We start from the raw sequence: 17,649 nt of genomic DNA, 5'->3' as shown, positions 1-17,649 counted from the left end.
CGTTTTTCTGGATCAGAATGAAGAAAAACAACTTTATATCCAAAAGTGTTATTAAAAAAAGCATTTTATTCACAATGAAAAACTGTACATATTGCATTTAAAAGGCTGTAGTTTGTGGTAAACGTATTGATATGTACCATGTTTGCATAAGGAGAGATGTAACAGCGTGTACACGTAATATAACACTGTAAAGGACGATAATATTAATGGCAAAGGCTTCAAACTTTAATCCAAAAAAAGCTGAGTGTTTAAAAAGGTGCAATGGAAGAAATGTAGTTTAAAACATGAACTCTAGAAACAAGATTTGGCACCAGAATGGTCATAAAAATGTTGGTAAAAATGCTACAATAGTGTCATAATACATCATTTCTTTGCAGTTTGCAGCCAAAAGCTAAAATTGAGGTTATTCTGTTGCCTTCTGCGTTTTCCCTTTTCCCCTCACAGCTCCCCAGCGTCATGCGTTGTCCCCTGCTCTTGCGTGCTGTCACTTCCTGCCTCCTTGTCCCCTCCTTTGGTCCCCATGTCTCCTTTCCACGCCTCCTTTATACATTCTGAGGGAGAAAAAACAAAACCAATCAAAAGGAGATTTGAGCGACACAGTTTATGTTCAGCAGAGGAAGGAGTGACCGGAGTTCTTGATAACACACTTTGTATTTAAAAGCATTAGAATATGTGAAGCTAGAACGTTGGATGAGACACTTTCTTTGGGCCACGCGTCGTCTACCTTGCTCCGATGTCTTGAGGACGTGGTTCTGACAGAGGAAGTTCTCCAGCCGCTGGTCCTGATGATGGAAGTACCAGTCCTCCACGACGTCCTCATACCGCTCCAGCATCGTCTCGCACTGAACACACACACACACACACGTGTTAAAAGTTAAAATGGCCTTCCTGTGTTTTTGACTGACTCTCTGGAGATATGACTTGAAATAAATGCATTTATGTTACACTGAGGGCTGTAAAATACCTTTTTAAATTAAAACAATGAAAAGTTTGATTGTGTTTCAACAGTTACAACAGTCACACACACACACACACACACACCTGTTTCTTCATGTCCGACACCTCTACAGAGGGTTCGTCCCACAGCTCAAACGGCAGACCCAGATCCACTTTAACTCCTTTGTGGACCAGGTTCTTCAGAGTTGCCATGGTCTGACTGGTACCCTGTAAAACACACAAACCAGCTGGATGGCACGTTGATATTACCAATGAACATCAGCACGGTAATGGTGGTAGATTGGTCTTTTAATGCACGTGACACCTTTTAAAAGGCAGACAGATATAAGTCACCTTGGCATATCGGAGGCTGCCGGGCCTCTCTGCGTGGACACTATACTGGAGGATGCGTTCACATATGTCGTCCACCGCCTCAGTCAGCCGGGTTTCCCTGGGGTCGGAATACAGGTTTAAATGCTGGTTATTTACGTACAATGTCTCCACTCCTGGGTGTCTTCCTCTTCCTATTAACGTGGCTTAACTTACGAGGTGTTGTATTTAATCTTTCTTCTTCTCTTGCCCGTGTCCAGCACCTCTCCGACCTCCAGGACTTCTTTGGAGCGACCGGTTTTCTCCAGCGCGTCCTGCAGCTCCACCGTTAAAAACTTACACACTGACAGACGGTAGAAACAGAGGAATAAAGACATTTTAAAACTATTTACATGTCAGAGTGTTCGTGCATACGCTCGAGGGACACAAAACCATGCAAACGCGTGCCATACCGCTGTTATAAAGTCACGTAAATAGCATCATAACAGCAGGCTAGTGTCACTTCTTCGTCCTACCTTCGCATTTATTCGGCAGTCTCTCGTCTTCTTCTGCTGCAACAGAACAGAAGACACTGAACAAAACCAGAATATAAAGTTTCATCGCAACAGTTTGTTCTTAAACTTTCAGGCGAGACAAAAGTTTAATATCTCGATCAGCCACATCGGCATTTCGGCAAGTTGGAACTGCGCATGCGTAGCACATCTCAACAGACACGGCTAGTAGATGCCCGGTGGATGGATTTCAGGGAAGATTGTCGATAGCAGAAAACGCCATTAGCGCTTCTTGAGAAAAGAAAGCATATTTATTTTACCTCTACCCTTCACTTATTTCATTAATACTAGTTTGTTCAATTTAAACATATTTATTTCAATGTTAGTTTGCTTTTAGGCGTGACGTATCATGACTGCTGTTGTGTTTTGAGTAATTTTACACACATTTACTGGGTTCATAGTTATTGGTTGGGATAGTTGTGTAGAACTCGTACGAAAATATGATATACGGCCATGTATGAACGAATATATTATTAATATACAGCACTAATGTATCTGTATCTGTACCTGTTTACATATCTAGTATTATTGTAGAAATGCATATAATGCTTATATATTATACGATGTATTATACTTGGCAGCCTATACTAATTTATTCAACATTAGAATATTATTTTTTTTAATTGTATATACTTAATAAGTAAACAAGTGTGGCTATGCATTACTTAATATAGATAGTATGCCTATGTAAATACATACATCTATTAAATATGTTGTCATAAAAGAAAATAAGCTTATATTTAAATATTATTTTATTTAAATATTTAAATGTAAAGTAGGTTATGCAAAAGTAATTTCTTAATCAGAAATATAAAACCAATGGCATTAAGTCAAGAATAAGCAAATATCAAATAATTCCATATTTTGGGATAACAACTGGATGGAAAAAACAACAACAAACAAATAATAAATGAATACTTCTTTTATCAACAAAATAAAACATTTTGAAATATATGGACAATAAGACACTTTTATTCTTTAGAGGTTTTGATACTAATTGTGCTATATCCCTTTATTTACATGTTGCTATGTCAACTGCTTTTCAATTATGATGGATTGGATCTTTGCCTTCTTTTGTTCCTAACAAAAGGCCTTCAGCTGGAACAGGATTTAGTTTATCAGCCATCACACAGGAATGGGGGATGATAAGCTTGTTATTTGGCAGCGAGGTGGTTAAAATAGAAGGCACGTGCCTCTTGGTTTCTCAGGTGTCAGGGGAAACACACTCGACAGTCAACAGATACCCGAGGAGTCTGTGCGGGAGAAGATAGAGAGGAGAGGAGGGGAGGGAAGAGGAGAGACCAAAAAGATAAGACGGAAAACGAAGAGCGAAGGGGAAATGTGGACCATGTTAACATGAGGACAGAAAAGAAAAGCTGTGAGATACGAGGGAAGGAAAAGAAGAAGCTCAGTCACCAACCAAAAGTGAGTGACACACACATATGCACAGACACACACACACACACACACTCCTATGTTCTCCAGCTGCAGAACAGTTTGCACACAGACGTCAGAGGATAAAGTGTTCATCTTAAGTGTCTGAAACTCAAGAGTAACTGCAGTGACTCTGGTATTTTACTGGCTTCCATGGCTGTAATTGTGTTACTCAGCGAGGTGACTGTCTGTCTATTGTCTGTGCGGAGGGGGATAAAGTTACAGCAGTGTCACCCTGCGCTGTAAGTCAAGGCTGTATGCACATGGACACACACACACACACACACATACACACACACACACACACACTCATAATAGATGGTGTCAGGGAACTTGCAGTGCTCACACCAAGCTGTAATTTTACCCTGCAGCTCCATCCATAGAGTAGTTTTCTTTTTGTATTATCATTAACTCACATTTTTTTCTGATTTCATATTTTTTTTAGTAAAACAAATCTCAAAGATGTCACTGGGTTAAGTGTCCGGAAGGGGATGAATCGGACGCTCCCGACAGATTTAGAGGACAGAGGGAGAAAGTGTCTCTCGGCTATTAAGAGCTGACTCTGGCAAAAGAAGAACAAGAAGAATGAGATGACAAATGCTGGTGATTTGTTCCAGAGCTCGTATGATTGCATCGGACAAATTAGGATTCCCTCAGTGACCGAAGGAGGACATGGTCCAGGAGCTTAGTTTCATCTCAGGAACGCAAATGGATAAACTTCTAGTCTGACTTTAAGGTAATAGATATTTACCTGCAGTTTATATTATAAAAATGGGAAACACCTCTCTGATGTATAACCAGTGACATATCGCAATCTAATGCAACTAATAATGACATGATAGAATAAGGTCACTAATAATCAAAATATAAACTGAATGGCAGCAATCAAACCACATTACTGGAACAGTCTATCACTCAAAGCCCTTTTAATGCACAATAATACATGTCTATATGTGCATATTAATAGTATATTGTCTAATGTGTCTGATGCTGCCAGAGGATGTGTAGATCAGTAATGTGGGATGTCAAACTTGTATTACAAACTTATATTTTCATATATTTAAAATAATGTACAATTATCAAAGAATCATATGTTTCTTGTATCTTTAGTTATATTTGTAAATTAATAGTACCATCAATTTATAATTATTAACTCGCATTTTTTAGGAAACAAATGAGCTTTAAGTGGATAAAAGCTTCTCATGCTGGAACGATGATAGTCCTCTCTTCTTACACAAACTATGAAGCTGCCTGTAAGCATGTTCTTTGTTTGCACCGTGTATTAACATGTTCATGTCTTTATTGTCTCGTACGGGAACTTGTCCTTGCAGCGCAGGGAAAACAAACAGGCCAAAACATTACACAGCAAATTAAATAAGAAACATACATCTAAAAAATGAATACACAGTACGAGTAAAACTAAAAGCAATGAACAAAAACAAGTGCAAATCTTTATTGCACACACAGAAGAGTCTTGGCAACATCATGAATGTTTGCTGAAATTGAATCAAACTAAACTTTTATTTTTTTACATTTGCTCTCTGCATTTGTGTCATGAATTTGTTCTGCTTTCATTAATCATAGATCGTAAACGAGTGTTCTTCATATGTTCTCCTCGTGTTTATCCGTCTCTCTGCATAAATATGATACAAGAGCGAAACCTCGCTGATAATTGATGACACTGACCTGTGAGGTATCTGCAGACCCAAGCTCCTGCCAGGTTTCGTCTCTGTTTTCCCTCTCTGCACAGCAAGACCCTCAGTTGACCCCGCCATCAACACACACAAACACACACACACACACACACACACACACACACACACACACACACACACACACACACACACACACACACACACACACACACACACACACCAGTTGATGCTCAGATACACACGCTGCTGACTCAGGGACCCCAGCAGTTCATATCACTGATGACTAATACGGCAGCATTACCTTACTGCTGACCTCACCCTATCCCCTCAACACACACACACACACACACACACACACACACACACGCACACACACGCACCCACACACACACTGACCCTGCAGGACCTCCAGCTACCCCGGCTATGAGCGATGTGTTTAACTACTTTAGGCAATTTAAATGTAATTATTTTTATCCAAGATATTTTTAAAAGCTATAACGGATATATTACTTCTGTGTTTACAACATTAGTCAACCCAGCCTATGTATCTTGCTGACTGTTGTTGGTTCAGTCAGCTATGAACATATTACTCACCAGCACATTAGCACACTGAGTGTTTGTCTTCTGATTAACTATGCAAACAAAGATAATCAGTGTTAAAGCTGATGTTTGAATATCCGTGCTGCTCTTTTTTACAGGTGTAATTCCTCTGTCTTTTACTTTGACACATTGCTGTTTCAATTTGAAATTCAGCGTCACCCTATGCTGCTTCATGCTCATTTCCATATAAGCTATTCATCCGTCCCATTTATCATCTTCTTCCCACCCGTCTGAAAGCCTCTCCTCTCCAGCCGCAATGCCCGAACGAGTGAACAATTTCCAGGGTCAAAGCTTTCACAAGCTGAGGCGGTCCTGCCTGCGTCGAGGTGCGCTCTTCAAGGATCCCCTGTTCCCCGCCACCGCACAGTCCCTCTTCTACAAGAGGAAGCCCCCGCCGGGACTGACCTGGAAGAGGCCGGGGGTGAGTGTGACGCGAAGGGAGACGCTCTTCCCCGAGATTGTATCAAATAGAATTAGGATTATTTGTACTAGGCCGCGTTGCCACGTGTTCGTATAGTTCAAACCAGTTCAAACAACAGCTAAGAGTTATTTTACAAATATATCTCCTGTCCTCCCTCATCTAAATCGAGAGGCCGGAGCAGCATGCCACGTCTCCATCAGATTAGGTTTAATTAAAGTACTTTCTATTATAGGAGAGGCGTCAGGCAGTGAGACCTTGAGTGGTGCGGGATGCCGATGGACCGCTCTATTGGTGTGTGTGTGTGTGTGTGTGTACAGCTGAGTTTAGAAAAAAGCAGCAGTCAATTTAAATAGCCCAGGTGCTTTTAGCCCAGTGTTGAGACGGGTGTAGCTGTCTATAAGTATGAGTGTTTATTGTTGCTATAGCAAGAGCGGCCTTTAATGGGGGGCGATGAAATGGGCGTTTAAAGTCAAGGTTAAATTATTTATTGTCCAGCGTCAATGGCCAAAACCCAAAATGCAATGGTGCAAGGACTTGTTAGGAAATGGCTTATGCATGTATAAACAAAAAGTGCCATTATACAGCGAAGAAGAAACATTTGAAACACAAAATTAGTCAAAATAAGCATTTGTCACAAACTCTGTCATTTGTCTTTTCAATTGTTTTGGAAGGGTCACACAAATGTACATCAAATTAAGTATAATCCACAAATAATGTCTTTGGAAGTAGGAACAAATGTGCAAAAATACTTATAAATGTATATAAATGACAATTTTAATTAGTTTTTTTAGAAATGCTATGCTTTTGAAGACTTTTCAAGACCTGCAGATGAATTCATTTATCTCCATATTCAGAAACGCTCGTGTATTTTGTTCAGTTGTTCATGAAGTTAATTCAGTGTGAGGGCCAAACCGTCAGTGCTCTCAATGTGACACCATGCTGCTGATTAATTTGTTGATTCAGGGCAGAAGAGAAACGGTTAATGGTATTGTGTTTCTCATGCTACACTCAGGTATTTTAAGCGTGTATCAACTGGGAGTCGGATGATAGGGTGACATCTGTCGCCTCCCTCTGCTGACACACACACACACACACACACACACACACACACACACACACACACACACACACACAGAAACAGCATGGACTCACTCTATAACTTCCCATTAACTTCCCAATCTAGGTGGCCTCATACTTGTTATGAAGTTGATATCATCCCAAGGAAGGTTCATATCTTGTCTGGAGTTACATTTAATGACGTTAGGACCCCTGAGTGTGTATTTGTGTGTCCAGCATCACCTCCACTGTCACTTGACCCTGTCCAAACTGACTTCAACAGATCCACACGGACAGGATCTGTCTCCTCAGCAGTGCTCTGACACTCACAGGCCTCTTGAAACACTGACACTAACTGCTGCAATCATTAACCAGAGTTTGTTTAAAGCTGCTATATCATCAATGTTTATATGTCAACAATGGATTAAATGTGCCATTTGAAAGGGGTAAAACACACAGAGAATTATCACCTGACTCTGCAGTTTCCTCAGATCTACGAAGCATTTTAGCATCTTTTTCGATTTTGGGGTTTTCTGACCTGCAACAAACACATATTTGGAGCCACAGAAAATCAATTAATGGGAGTTTAATGTGTCTTTCTTTAAAATGATCTTGAAGTCTCTTTCTCCTAAACACCCCACAGGAGATATGTAAGGACCCCCGTCTGTTTGTTGACGGCATCAGCACTCGGGACTTGCACCAAGGCAGTCTGGGTAACTGCTGGATGGTGGCTGCCATTTCCTGCTTAGCCTCTGAGCCATCTCTGTGGAAGAAGGTTGAGTATTTGTGTTCCTCTGTCGTCCTTTTCTCTCTTGCTTCCTTCTTTCCCCATCCTCTATTCCTTCCCTCACGGCTTCATCTCATCTCCCTCCTCGCCTCCTCCCCCCAGGTGATCCCAGACCATGTGGGCCAGGAGTGGAATCCGAAGCACTCCGACCTGTACGCAGGCATCTTCCATTTCCGCTTCTGGAGACTCGGCCGTTGGACGGACGTCGTCGTGGACGACCGTCTGCCGGTCAGCGCGGACGGAGTGCTGCTCTTCTGCCGCTCGGCCACACCGCGAGAGTTTTGGAGCGCTCTGCTGGAAAAGGCCTACGCCAAGTAAGGACTCTGGAATTGTAGATTCCTCCCCTCTTTAGGATGCAGTCCAGTCTCAGTCACCTACTAAAGCCCTACCAGCCCCAAGAGCCATATCAACCGTGGAAGCACATCAGCAACCAACTTAGTAACACACACAAATGCTCTAGTTCCACCACAAACAAACACCCGTGGAGTGAGACATGGGAGAGGGAGAAGAGCGGAAAGTTATGAATCATTCAGTCAATCTATCTGGTTACTCTCCAGGCTAAACGGTTGCTACGAGGCCCTGGAGGGAGGAAACACTACAGAGGCGCTAATCGACTTCACCGGCGGGGTTTCGGAGCCCCTCAGCCTGGATCGCGAGGCCCTCAGCCTGCACAGCGAACAGAGGCGGGCGTTCTTCCAGACATTAGCTAAGGCTCATGAACGTAAAGCCCTCATCACCTGCTCCATACGGGTAGAGCCCAGTATCTCGGAGTATCTTCAAGCAAAAGAGTTGCACTATATGTGTCCCAAATGCAGCGACTCAGATAAGTTGAATGCATTCTGAAATGTCATATTTCTCAGCCAGCAGAGGGGGAGACAGTGGAGTCGGTGTTGGACTGTGGGCTGGTTCGAGGACACGCCTACGGGATCACAGCAGTGAGGAAGGTGAGGCTGGGGGAGACGGTGCCGGGCTGGACGTCCCGACTCTTCATGGTGCGCATGAGGAACCCGTGGGGGACCACACACTGGACGGGTGCCTGGAGTCAGGGGTAAGGGTATAGCTTCACCTGCCACATGTCCGACTGCTGCTGAGTACATCATACGCTTTGCTGGAGCTGTGGGAGAGTTTAACCGCGTCGGCCTGTTTTTACGACATTTTATAATTCCAATTTCCGACATTTTACAATAGTGTTGGAATCGTTTTACAAGAGACATCTGCCGTTTACATTACGAAAGTCTGAGAAACTCTGAAAATGGCCAAAATGGAGCTATAAAGGGTTCCAGAAGTTGAAACGCTACTTGTACTTTTCACATGTCATTTGCAGTGTGTTGAACCCTGCAGCTCTGCATTTTTTATTCCCCTGCTGCCTTTGGCATTATTCTCCTTGCACGCCCCCTGCAGGTCGCAGCAGTGGCAACAGATGAGTCGGGCAGAGAGAGAGAAGACGGGCCTGATTGTCCGAGACGTAGGGGAGTTCTGGTAGATTTTCATGCTTCATTATTTGCTCCCCAATACCTCAGCATGGAAAGAACAAAAGTGGCCATGTAGCATGATTGAAATCTTGCTGATTCTTCATACAAATCTGTTATTGTCCTGCAAATGAATTTCCTCTCCTGTTCCTCAGGATGGATTTGGAGGATTTCTGTCACTACTTCACAGACGTGGTGGTGTGCCGGCTGGTGGAGAGGGCTCTGCTGTGGCCGAGCTCTCACTGGAAGGAAGTGCGTCGCTACGGGGAGTGGGCTCGAGCTCCCGCCACTACAGGAAGCCCTCCATCCGCCGTCCTCCACAGCAACCACGCGCTGAGCTTGGGGAAGAACAACACCAAACCCGGAGTGACCAAGCAGCGAGGTAACCGGAAAGAGGCCAGACTTGGGGAGAGTCAGCCGAAGAAGGGAGGGGAAGGAGGAAAGTGTGAGCGAGAGAAGGTTGTGAAAAAGGTGACAAAGGAAGACGACGGTGGAGAGGTGGGAGGATGGGAGCCACAGACGGATAAGAGGAGTCGATGTGGAGGATGCATCAACCACAGAGACACTTTCCTGCACAATCCACAGGTACAACTGATGTGGAAACTCTTAGTGCGCGATGAGTGCATGGATTCTTTTAACATGGTTTTTCTCTAGTTCATGTTTGAGGTGAGAGGCAAAGAGCAGGAGGTGCTGATCTGCCTGCAGCAGGAGGACAGGAGGATATGGAGGAAAGATGGAGGAGGAGAAAACCTGCCTATCGGCTTCGAGGTGCTGAAGGTGAGCAGTTCATGGACCGAAATGTGAACAAAGGGTTTTTTTTGCCAGTTCTCGCAGAAATAATGATTTCCCCCGCTGCCTTGTCGTGGCCCAGGTGGAGGTGAACCGCTGCAGCCGGGTGCAGTGTGTGGTGGAGCAGGCGGCCAGCTCGGTGTACATGGACTCCCGCAGTGTGACGCTGAGGGGGACTCTGGCTCCAGGGCGCTACGTCGTGCTGCCCACCACCTTCCTGCCGGGCGTCACAGGACGCTTCCTGCTACGCCTCTTCTGCCATTCCCATGTCCGACTCAGGTCCGTCACAGATATGTGTGTGTGTGTGCGTGCAAGTTTGATAACGGCAAAAACACTTGCTACGTCAAAATAACGTGACATCCTTGTTTTTGTTCGTTTGAAATTTGTATTCCGAACACAGCTGTTTTTCTGCTGTGAGAAATGGAAACTGCTTCATGTGCTTCCCAACTGATTTTAGGGCAATGTTTGAAACAACAAATGTAAAACTTTCATATAGTAAAGATGAAATCATTATGGTGTTTGCAAAGATACAGTGCATTCATTTCAATAGTTATATACCTTATTGCAAGAGTGCGTGACGTAGATGTTCCAAGTATTCTCACAATATGTTTATACTCCAAAAATGACAAATGATGCAACAAAAATGTCAGGAATGAGAAAAACAGATAAAGTAACAAATAACAGTACTTTTCTCTGATTTAATTGAGCTTTGTTCCTCTTCAATCCTCATGCTCATCCTCTTTTTCTTCCAACTTTTTTGTGCGTGTAGGGAATTGAGGGAGAATTTGCCGTCTCCCTCTGTCTTCCAGTGTTTTCTACCTCAACCCGCTGTGGTGACCACAGTCCACCTCCGCAGGGCTTCAGGACTCGGCCTTCCCAAACAGACAGGTGAAGAGGGCACCGTGTTTGCGGTTTGCAGGTTCTTCTCTCGTTCCTTCTTCGCACCCTGCTGTATTGTGTGTGTTATGATCCACAGCTCCAGATGTTTATGCCATAGTGCGGTGTGAGAATGACACCATCAGGACGCAGGTTTTCAAGGCGGAGGGAAACCCCGAGTTCAACCTCAGAGCTGTTTTCTACAGGAGATACCCCGGCACACCCATCTCTATTGAGGTTTGACACATCCATGTTCCCCTCTCCTTCACACTCACACACACAGACAGTATGCGCACACAGTCAACCCCGTCTTGTGTGCAGTTGTGGAGCAGAGGTCGGCTGTGGGACTGCGTGCTCGGCGAGGGTCGACTCCAGACGGCAGAGTCCGAGAGGAGTCGGAGCCACGTGATCGATCTGCGAGGCGGCCAATCCCGTTCAGGATGCCGAGGGTGCGTCTACGTTGAGACGTCCTCCAGCGTCTGCCTCACAGACTTGTGATGAACAGTGGCGTCTGGTAACTTCCTCCCAGGAAGAAGTTGATGGACGAACTAATAAAAGCAAAAACGTCGAGGATGAAGTCAAAGGTGTATTGTGTATTTCTCTTTCGCTGTGTATGCTCTGTGGTGATCTGCTGGTCAGACGTGAAGGTGGGCATCCGTCATGACCTCAGCAGTCTAACAAAAGGAAATTGGAAACTGCTGCCAAAATAACTTTGTGTGCTGTTATATTTAATATTATTGCTGTTGTTTTTGTCATGTGTTTTCTTGCTGTTGCTGTCATTAAAAGTGTCACAAGATTTTACAAATTATTTATCTTGTTCATGTGCTTGAATGTAAATGCACAACATCACATTTGCATTTGTGTTATGAAAACATTTTCTAATGATTAAATAATTAACATTGCGCGAGTTTTGTCATTTTTAAAAGGCCAAATATGAAATATTGCAGGATTTAAATGATGGAAGACTTCACATTTGAAATACCTATTTCAGGAACACTTTTGCATTCAGCCCAGAGAGTCTTTTTATTCAATTTTGCTGACCTCAGATGACCTCATATCTTTTCACGATTAGACAAGACTGAAATCAGTAGTCAGACAACGTGCACTATTGAAGTGCACCCTTGTGAGGGTGAATGTCTTCAAATACATGAAGATTCAACTGTTAGGTTTGAACTTTTCATTGCAAAAAGCCAAAGAATTAAAGACAGACATGTTGCATTTTGAGATATTTTTTGTTATTATTTAATAACACATAGCACAACATTTACAAAGTATTTTTTTCCTATTTTCTAACCGGAGATAAACTGCAACATTACTGCGGCTGAAAACAATCAGGCAGATCATTACAACTGTGCAGCCGCTATGTGGCCACACCTCTTAAATGCAAACTATAAAGTTAAGATAAAAGGCTCTTTCAGCCTTTATCTGCTCTCAGTTGGCAGTATTTGATTATCGTGAGTTATATTTAAGGGCTGCTTTTGAAAGTGATCTTAAAGTACCATTACCTGTGCTTTATGCTGCCCTAAATCAAGTTTTTAACAGCTACAGTGTGTGTGAACGAGAAGAGAGAAAAGGGTGAACTGAAAAGACAATCTTAAATATGACTTAGTAAGGGTAGTGAAAAGTTGTCTAACATTTAAGTTTGACACACATGAAACTTAACCTGGTCTTTAATCAAAGATCATTCAGAAAGTGATCTTTTGTGTTAAATAACTCAAACTATTATCTTATTCAAAAGTTTAAAGTAAGTGCCATAAGTCCACGTGTAGATTTTGAATGTGGGGGTCAAGCAGGAGTACAGAAATTGAAAACTATAGGCTTTGTATGTATAGTTCCCAACCTTTTTAGCATAGTTGCTTACATGTGACACCTCATCACAGGAAATAGCTTTGGTGTGGAAATGAACTTGAGCAGTTAAAAATAAATCGCTCTCAGATTGTTTAATTGAAAGAGCTTTTAGATGCTTCTCAAAGAGGAAAATATGCAATATTTCATTAAAAAAAAAGAAATAAACATGCTTTGGTCTAACAGACATGTTTATTAATACGAGAGCACATCAGCTGACCGCGTGAACGCCGCTCTGAACATGCGCGCTCCCGAGAGGTGGAGGTTTGGCATCTCACGAGGCGCGGCTGTCACAGCGGCGCACACACACAGAGGGAAAGTTAAACTCCCGACTCAAGCAAAGGTAAGTGTCGGAGAATAAAACGAACAACAGGGACTTTTCACTGCATTGCATTAGGCTACTACTGACACACTTTTTTTTGTTGCGGTTACATTTGCAGTTTTAACCCGTGATCAGACTCCAGAAGTTGACTTGATGTCGGTGTGTTACCGGGGCGGGGCGGAGAACGGTTAACGTTTGTGTACAATGAGAGGCGAGGCCGCTTACGTTATCTTTTCAGGTTTAACGACCTGAAAAGAAAAGGCTCAGAGGTTTATTTGCCTGTCAAAGATTTGAAAACAATGTAGACATTGTGTAAATAAAACACAACTATTTGTTAATACTCAATGTTTCAGCTTCACATGCGTCTGTTGTCACGTAGTAAGCTCACAGGTTGTTTCCTGTTGTAGATTATTGGTCAAACCTGCTTTGTTGGGAATGCAGTCAAACCTCTTGGCTGTCCTTGAGAGAGTATTCTGCCGTCACACAAGTACCGTGTGAACGTAAAACTGCGGCTTGAATTCAAACTGTGTGCAATTCATGTCCAGTGGCCGGAGATGGACGTTGTAAGAATTCAGAGTTCACCCCAAACTTCATGCCCCAACCTTGGAGAGATGTATTCCCATTCACAGCAGCTATATGCACGATTTTAAAAAACATTTTGAGATTATAGAATGCACATCATTTGGGAAAATCATGATGAGCCTCTTTTTTTCAAACGCAGGGAACCTTCCTCAGGGACTAGGGACCTTTTGAGGAACTCATTGCATCTCGCCCTCAGGGACCAGAGTCCAAATTAAGGCCCAAAAAGGCCGATGCTTCAAGCTGTGTACCACTTAATTAATATTTAGGACCATGTTAAGATGAGGGGAGAACATCTTTCTTTGTTTGATGACATTACAAGTTTGGCGAGTGCAAACAACAATGGGCTGAAGGAAGCTTTTAGTTCCTTTAAAGAGTAGTCCCAGGACTTAAATTACCAGGAACTTGTTGATATAGTTGAAAAAATAAAATCATACTGTACACTCTACACCCTATTTTGTATCTAATTGTTCTCCAGCTGTCTTCATCATTCTGAAACCATAACAAATGTGGAGGATGACTGAGTTTCACTTTCGCCTAAAAAGAGGAAAACAATTTCTAAGTGACACAACATAGGCCGGGCAGGAATTTGGCGTAAACAGCATTGCTAATCCGGAAACCTATTTTAGTTGTACAGTGCTGGAGCAGAGTTCACAGAATGAATGTTTAGCTGACCAGAGAGATGGAGGGGAAATGACACAAAGTTGAAGGTATTTTTAAAACCCCCACCCACTCTCCGCCACTGTTCATGTCACTACATCTTGTGTAATCATATTTTTCAGTGGTGAACACTCATAATTAGGAGTTGCATGAAAACTAAGTTGAATTCAGGCTCATTGTGGCTCAATGAACTGACCTGACCCAAGGTTAGATCACTCTACTGAGCAGCAACATGCAAACCCAGTACTGTGCGGAATCTTTATCACACAATGTCACTGCATGCCATCAAAGGTTTATTGTTGCAACTGACAATTACTTTCATTATTATGCTGATACATTTCTGAATAAATAAATCGTTTTGTATCAAGTCCCACGGCCAAACGTGTATGCTAAACAAAAGCACATTTTTGGCACTTTTTGCTTGAAAAAAAAACATTTAAATTGATTATCGAAAAAGTTGCTGATAATTTTATGGGTATAATTGATTAATCAACTGTTAACTGCAGCTTTTTCCTTGATCTTCCTCCGTAGGTGAGCGTCCCCAATACTCATAATGTCGAACACCGGCCTTGTTCGACGCATCCGCAACCGTCCTGAACCCTCAGCCCCGGTTCTAGGTGAGATCAACTGAACCTTACACATTCCTTTTTATAGTTTCATTTGGTTTTGATTATGTGCAGAAAGGAGGCTGCAGGTGTCCGCGCGTTCATCTAATTGTTTTCTTTCTTCTCGCAGCATGTTCAAAGTTGGTGTGTTGTATCTTGCCCATTGCTCAGATTATCATCGGTGAGTGAGCGATTCACGTTCAGACATTTTATTTGTGTCATTTGTTCCACTGAAATCTTATCTTTTACTGATCTCCTGTCATCGACCACGCGTCCATCAGGTGCAAAATATCTGGATGACTGTCCGCGGAAGCACTACATCCCCATCTATCTGATCGTGATGGGAGTCTTTGGCCTGGTGCTGGCGGTGCTCGCCTGCCTGCCCTGCGCCAGAACCCCCGAAGACGGCACCTCCAACCTGCTCAGTCGAGTCTGCACGACCTGGAACTCGTTGACATCTTTGTTCCTCTTCTGCTGGTTCATACTTGGTGAGTTTAAACAGCGGCGGGCTGACGAAGGAGCTCACGGGAGGGAAGCACGACCAAAGACAAGTGCAAGTTGTAGTAACGCGTGTTGGCCATTAGATGTCCATCTATGTCTTCCAGAGAGCCCCGCTGCTTCTTTAGAATTGACACGGCTGCACACAGACCTCTAAGGTGGACGTGTGAAGGGAGTTTAAAAAACTGGAAATGAGGATGTTGAAAGGAAACACACTCCTTCTCTAAAAATCACAGCTCAAGAAACCAGCCCAATGAGGTTCATTATACGTCTTTTGATACATATTAGGGTCTAAATGACATACTAAAGGACACTGCTGTGGCCCCTGGGTGGTGCCATGAACCATTTATTTCTCACTTCAGGTCGTGTCATCTCTCTACTATCAGCTCTTCAAAAAAAGCCCCATAAATACAGCAAAACTGATATGTATTTGAATAATTGACGCTGCTCAAAACAATTGTCTGGAATAAAATCAAAGTTGGCTCAAACATCTGCAATACAATCAAATCATTGGGGCGTAGCGGGGCCGTCGTCCTCTCATCCAAAACAGGAAATGGCAGCATAGTTATTCTCTTCTCTTTCTTGCCTATAGGTAATGTGTGGATATACTCTATTTACGAGCCCAACTACATCAAGAACGCAACAAGTGCGGAGCCGTACTGCGACAAGACGCTCTACCTGTTCGCCTTCTGGACCACCACCGTATTCTACATCCTGCTGTGTCTGTTCCTGGTTGGCGGCTGCTGCGTCCTCTTCTGCTTTTTCCTGTGTGGCCGAGCCGACGCAGACGACGACGTCTAGAGACAAAAACAAACCAACGAGGGGACGGGATGCGTCTAATGAGGCTGTTGATTGGTTGATATAGTGCAACAAAAGACTAATATGTTTCATCTCAACGCCTACCATGTCTCCTAGTGGCACTTAGTTGCACAGCCTTTGTTTTGACAGCCTCATTTAGATACACACTTAACTCCAAGATGCTGTAGATTCTTTACCACTGATCACTAATAACGTCTGAAAGTGTTTTCTCGATACAGTCTTTTTCTACCTCCTGCAGAAGCTGCTCTGCACTTTGTTCGTAGGAATCCCCTCTCACTTCCAGTCCAAAAGATACACAAGATGTACTGTTTACATGTTCAACCAGGAATTGGGCTTAAACTTAATACAGAGAACAGGATAAAATGATAAAATGTCTGGGTTTTATAGTTGATTTTTGCCTTGTTACATTTTTGATAATTTGTGTCAGGATATAAAACAAACAATCATATACCACATCTTTCCCATCATGCACTTTAATAGACAATGATTTCTTATCCAGCGTAATCCTATATAAGATACTTCATGATGCCCGATGCAGTGGCTTTTTTTTTTATGCTTCCCTTTTTGGTCTCCATTATGTAACATTGAATCACAACACTAAACTTAAAGGTCAAACTGTATCTGATTACTTTCACTGCTGTAGATATAACATGATTAAGAGTGTACAGTATATTTAACATGATTCAGCTAAAGATATGTTGTATTTTGTTACCTGAAAAAAAATCTATTAAAAGAGAAAGTAATGTGTGAAATAGAAACTCTGTAAATATAGAAAATGTATTTCTCCTAATGAGTGACTTCTGACCTCAAGGATGTTTTAGAACCGCGAGTTCAACCACCGAGGTTACTAAGACAGAGAGAGGTAAGAGGAAGTTGTCTCTTCATAAAACGAAAATAGCTTATTTTTCTTTAAACTGTTCTTGACAAATAATCAAGCGGGGAAATCATGATGTCCTAATTTTTTGTTTTATCAGCTTGGAAATATGGGAACCATGATGAAGGAAATGAAACATCCAAGTGAGATTGGTTAAAGCTGCTGATGAGCAGGTTATTCTACTCAATAGATGATGAGCCTATTTTCACTCTGACTTTCCCACGTCATCTATTGAGCACAAACCTTATAGCACTTCTTTGCTTTGCCTATTTCATTTCTTTGTTTTGTTTTGTTTAATTTGCACCTTAAAAATTGCCCATTTAAACTTATTTTGATCTCCCACTGCTCTGTGTTCTTGAGTCATGCAGTTGATCAATCAGGTGTGGATTCACAAAGAGACTATACATTTGGATAATGTTCCTGTAGACATAGAAATAACGTGATATATTTCTTCATACCACATATCTTCCCGGGGGGCTCTGACTCAACTCATTTTAATAGCAAGCAACAAAAAAAGTTAAAATAAAAGTTAAGCTTATTTAA

General features: G+C 42.6%; 3 protein-coding genes across 4 annotated transcripts; 2 read left to right on the top strand and 1 right to left on the bottom strand.

Moving 5' to 3' along the window:
* Positions 1-46: 46 nt before the first annotated feature.
* cnpy4 (canopy FGF signaling regulator 4) lies at positions 47-1,932 on the bottom strand. Its single transcript, XM_079185050.1, has 6 exons — positions 1,782-1,932; positions 1,483-1,609; positions 1,291-1,387; positions 1,042-1,164; positions 725-842; positions 47-551 (listed from the first exon to the last, which is right to left on the bottom strand). Exons 1-6 carry the CDS (start codon positions 1,864-1,866, stop codon positions 439-441), a joined length of 663 nt encoding a protein of 220 aa, XP_079041176.1. The 5' UTR covers positions 1,867-1,932; the 3' UTR covers positions 47-438.
* A 1,152-nt stretch (positions 1,933-3,084) lies between these two features.
* LOC306714930 (calpain-5) lies at positions 3,085-11,781 on the top strand. Of its 2 annotated transcripts, none has more exons than XM_079185122.1 (14): positions 3,085-3,242; positions 3,697-3,987; positions 5,744-5,927; positions 7,627-7,758; positions 7,873-8,084; positions 8,328-8,520; positions 8,631-8,818; positions 9,172-9,249; positions 9,395-9,824; positions 9,894-10,016; positions 10,111-10,307; positions 10,798-10,916; positions 11,011-11,141; positions 11,226-11,781. In XM_079185122.1, the coding sequence occupies exons 3-14, from the start codon at positions 5,763-5,765 to the stop codon at positions 11,400-11,402; spliced, it is 2,145 nt and encodes a 714-aa protein (XP_079041248.1). In that variant the 5' UTR covers positions 3,085-3,242; positions 3,697-3,987; positions 5,744-5,762; the 3' UTR covers positions 11,403-11,781. The 2 variants fall into 2 exon arrangements, with proteins under 2 accessions (XP_079041248.1, XP_079041247.1); XM_079185121.1 differs by having other exon boundaries at positions 11,005-11,141.
* A 1,220-nt stretch (positions 11,782-13,001) lies between these two features.
* LOC306714656 (transmembrane protein 272) lies at positions 13,002-17,435 on the top strand. Its single transcript, XM_079184734.1, has 5 exons — positions 13,002-13,092; positions 14,842-14,927; positions 15,046-15,096; positions 15,197-15,403; positions 16,006-17,435. The coding sequence occupies exons 2-5, from the start codon at positions 14,864-14,866 to the stop codon at positions 16,212-16,214; spliced, it is 531 nt and encodes a 176-aa protein (XP_079040860.1). The 5' UTR covers positions 13,002-13,092; positions 14,842-14,863; the 3' UTR covers positions 16,215-17,435.
* The last annotated feature ends 214 nt before the right edge of the window (positions 17,436-17,649 follow it).

This window comes from Pholis gunnellus (genome assembly GCF_910591455.1).
Source record: "Pholis gunnellus genome assembly, chromosome: 23".
Taxonomy (NCBI): domain Eukaryota; kingdom Metazoa; phylum Chordata; class Actinopteri; order Perciformes; family Pholidae; genus Pholis; species Pholis gunnellus.
This window is presented reverse-complemented; position numbering and strand designations above follow the sequence as displayed.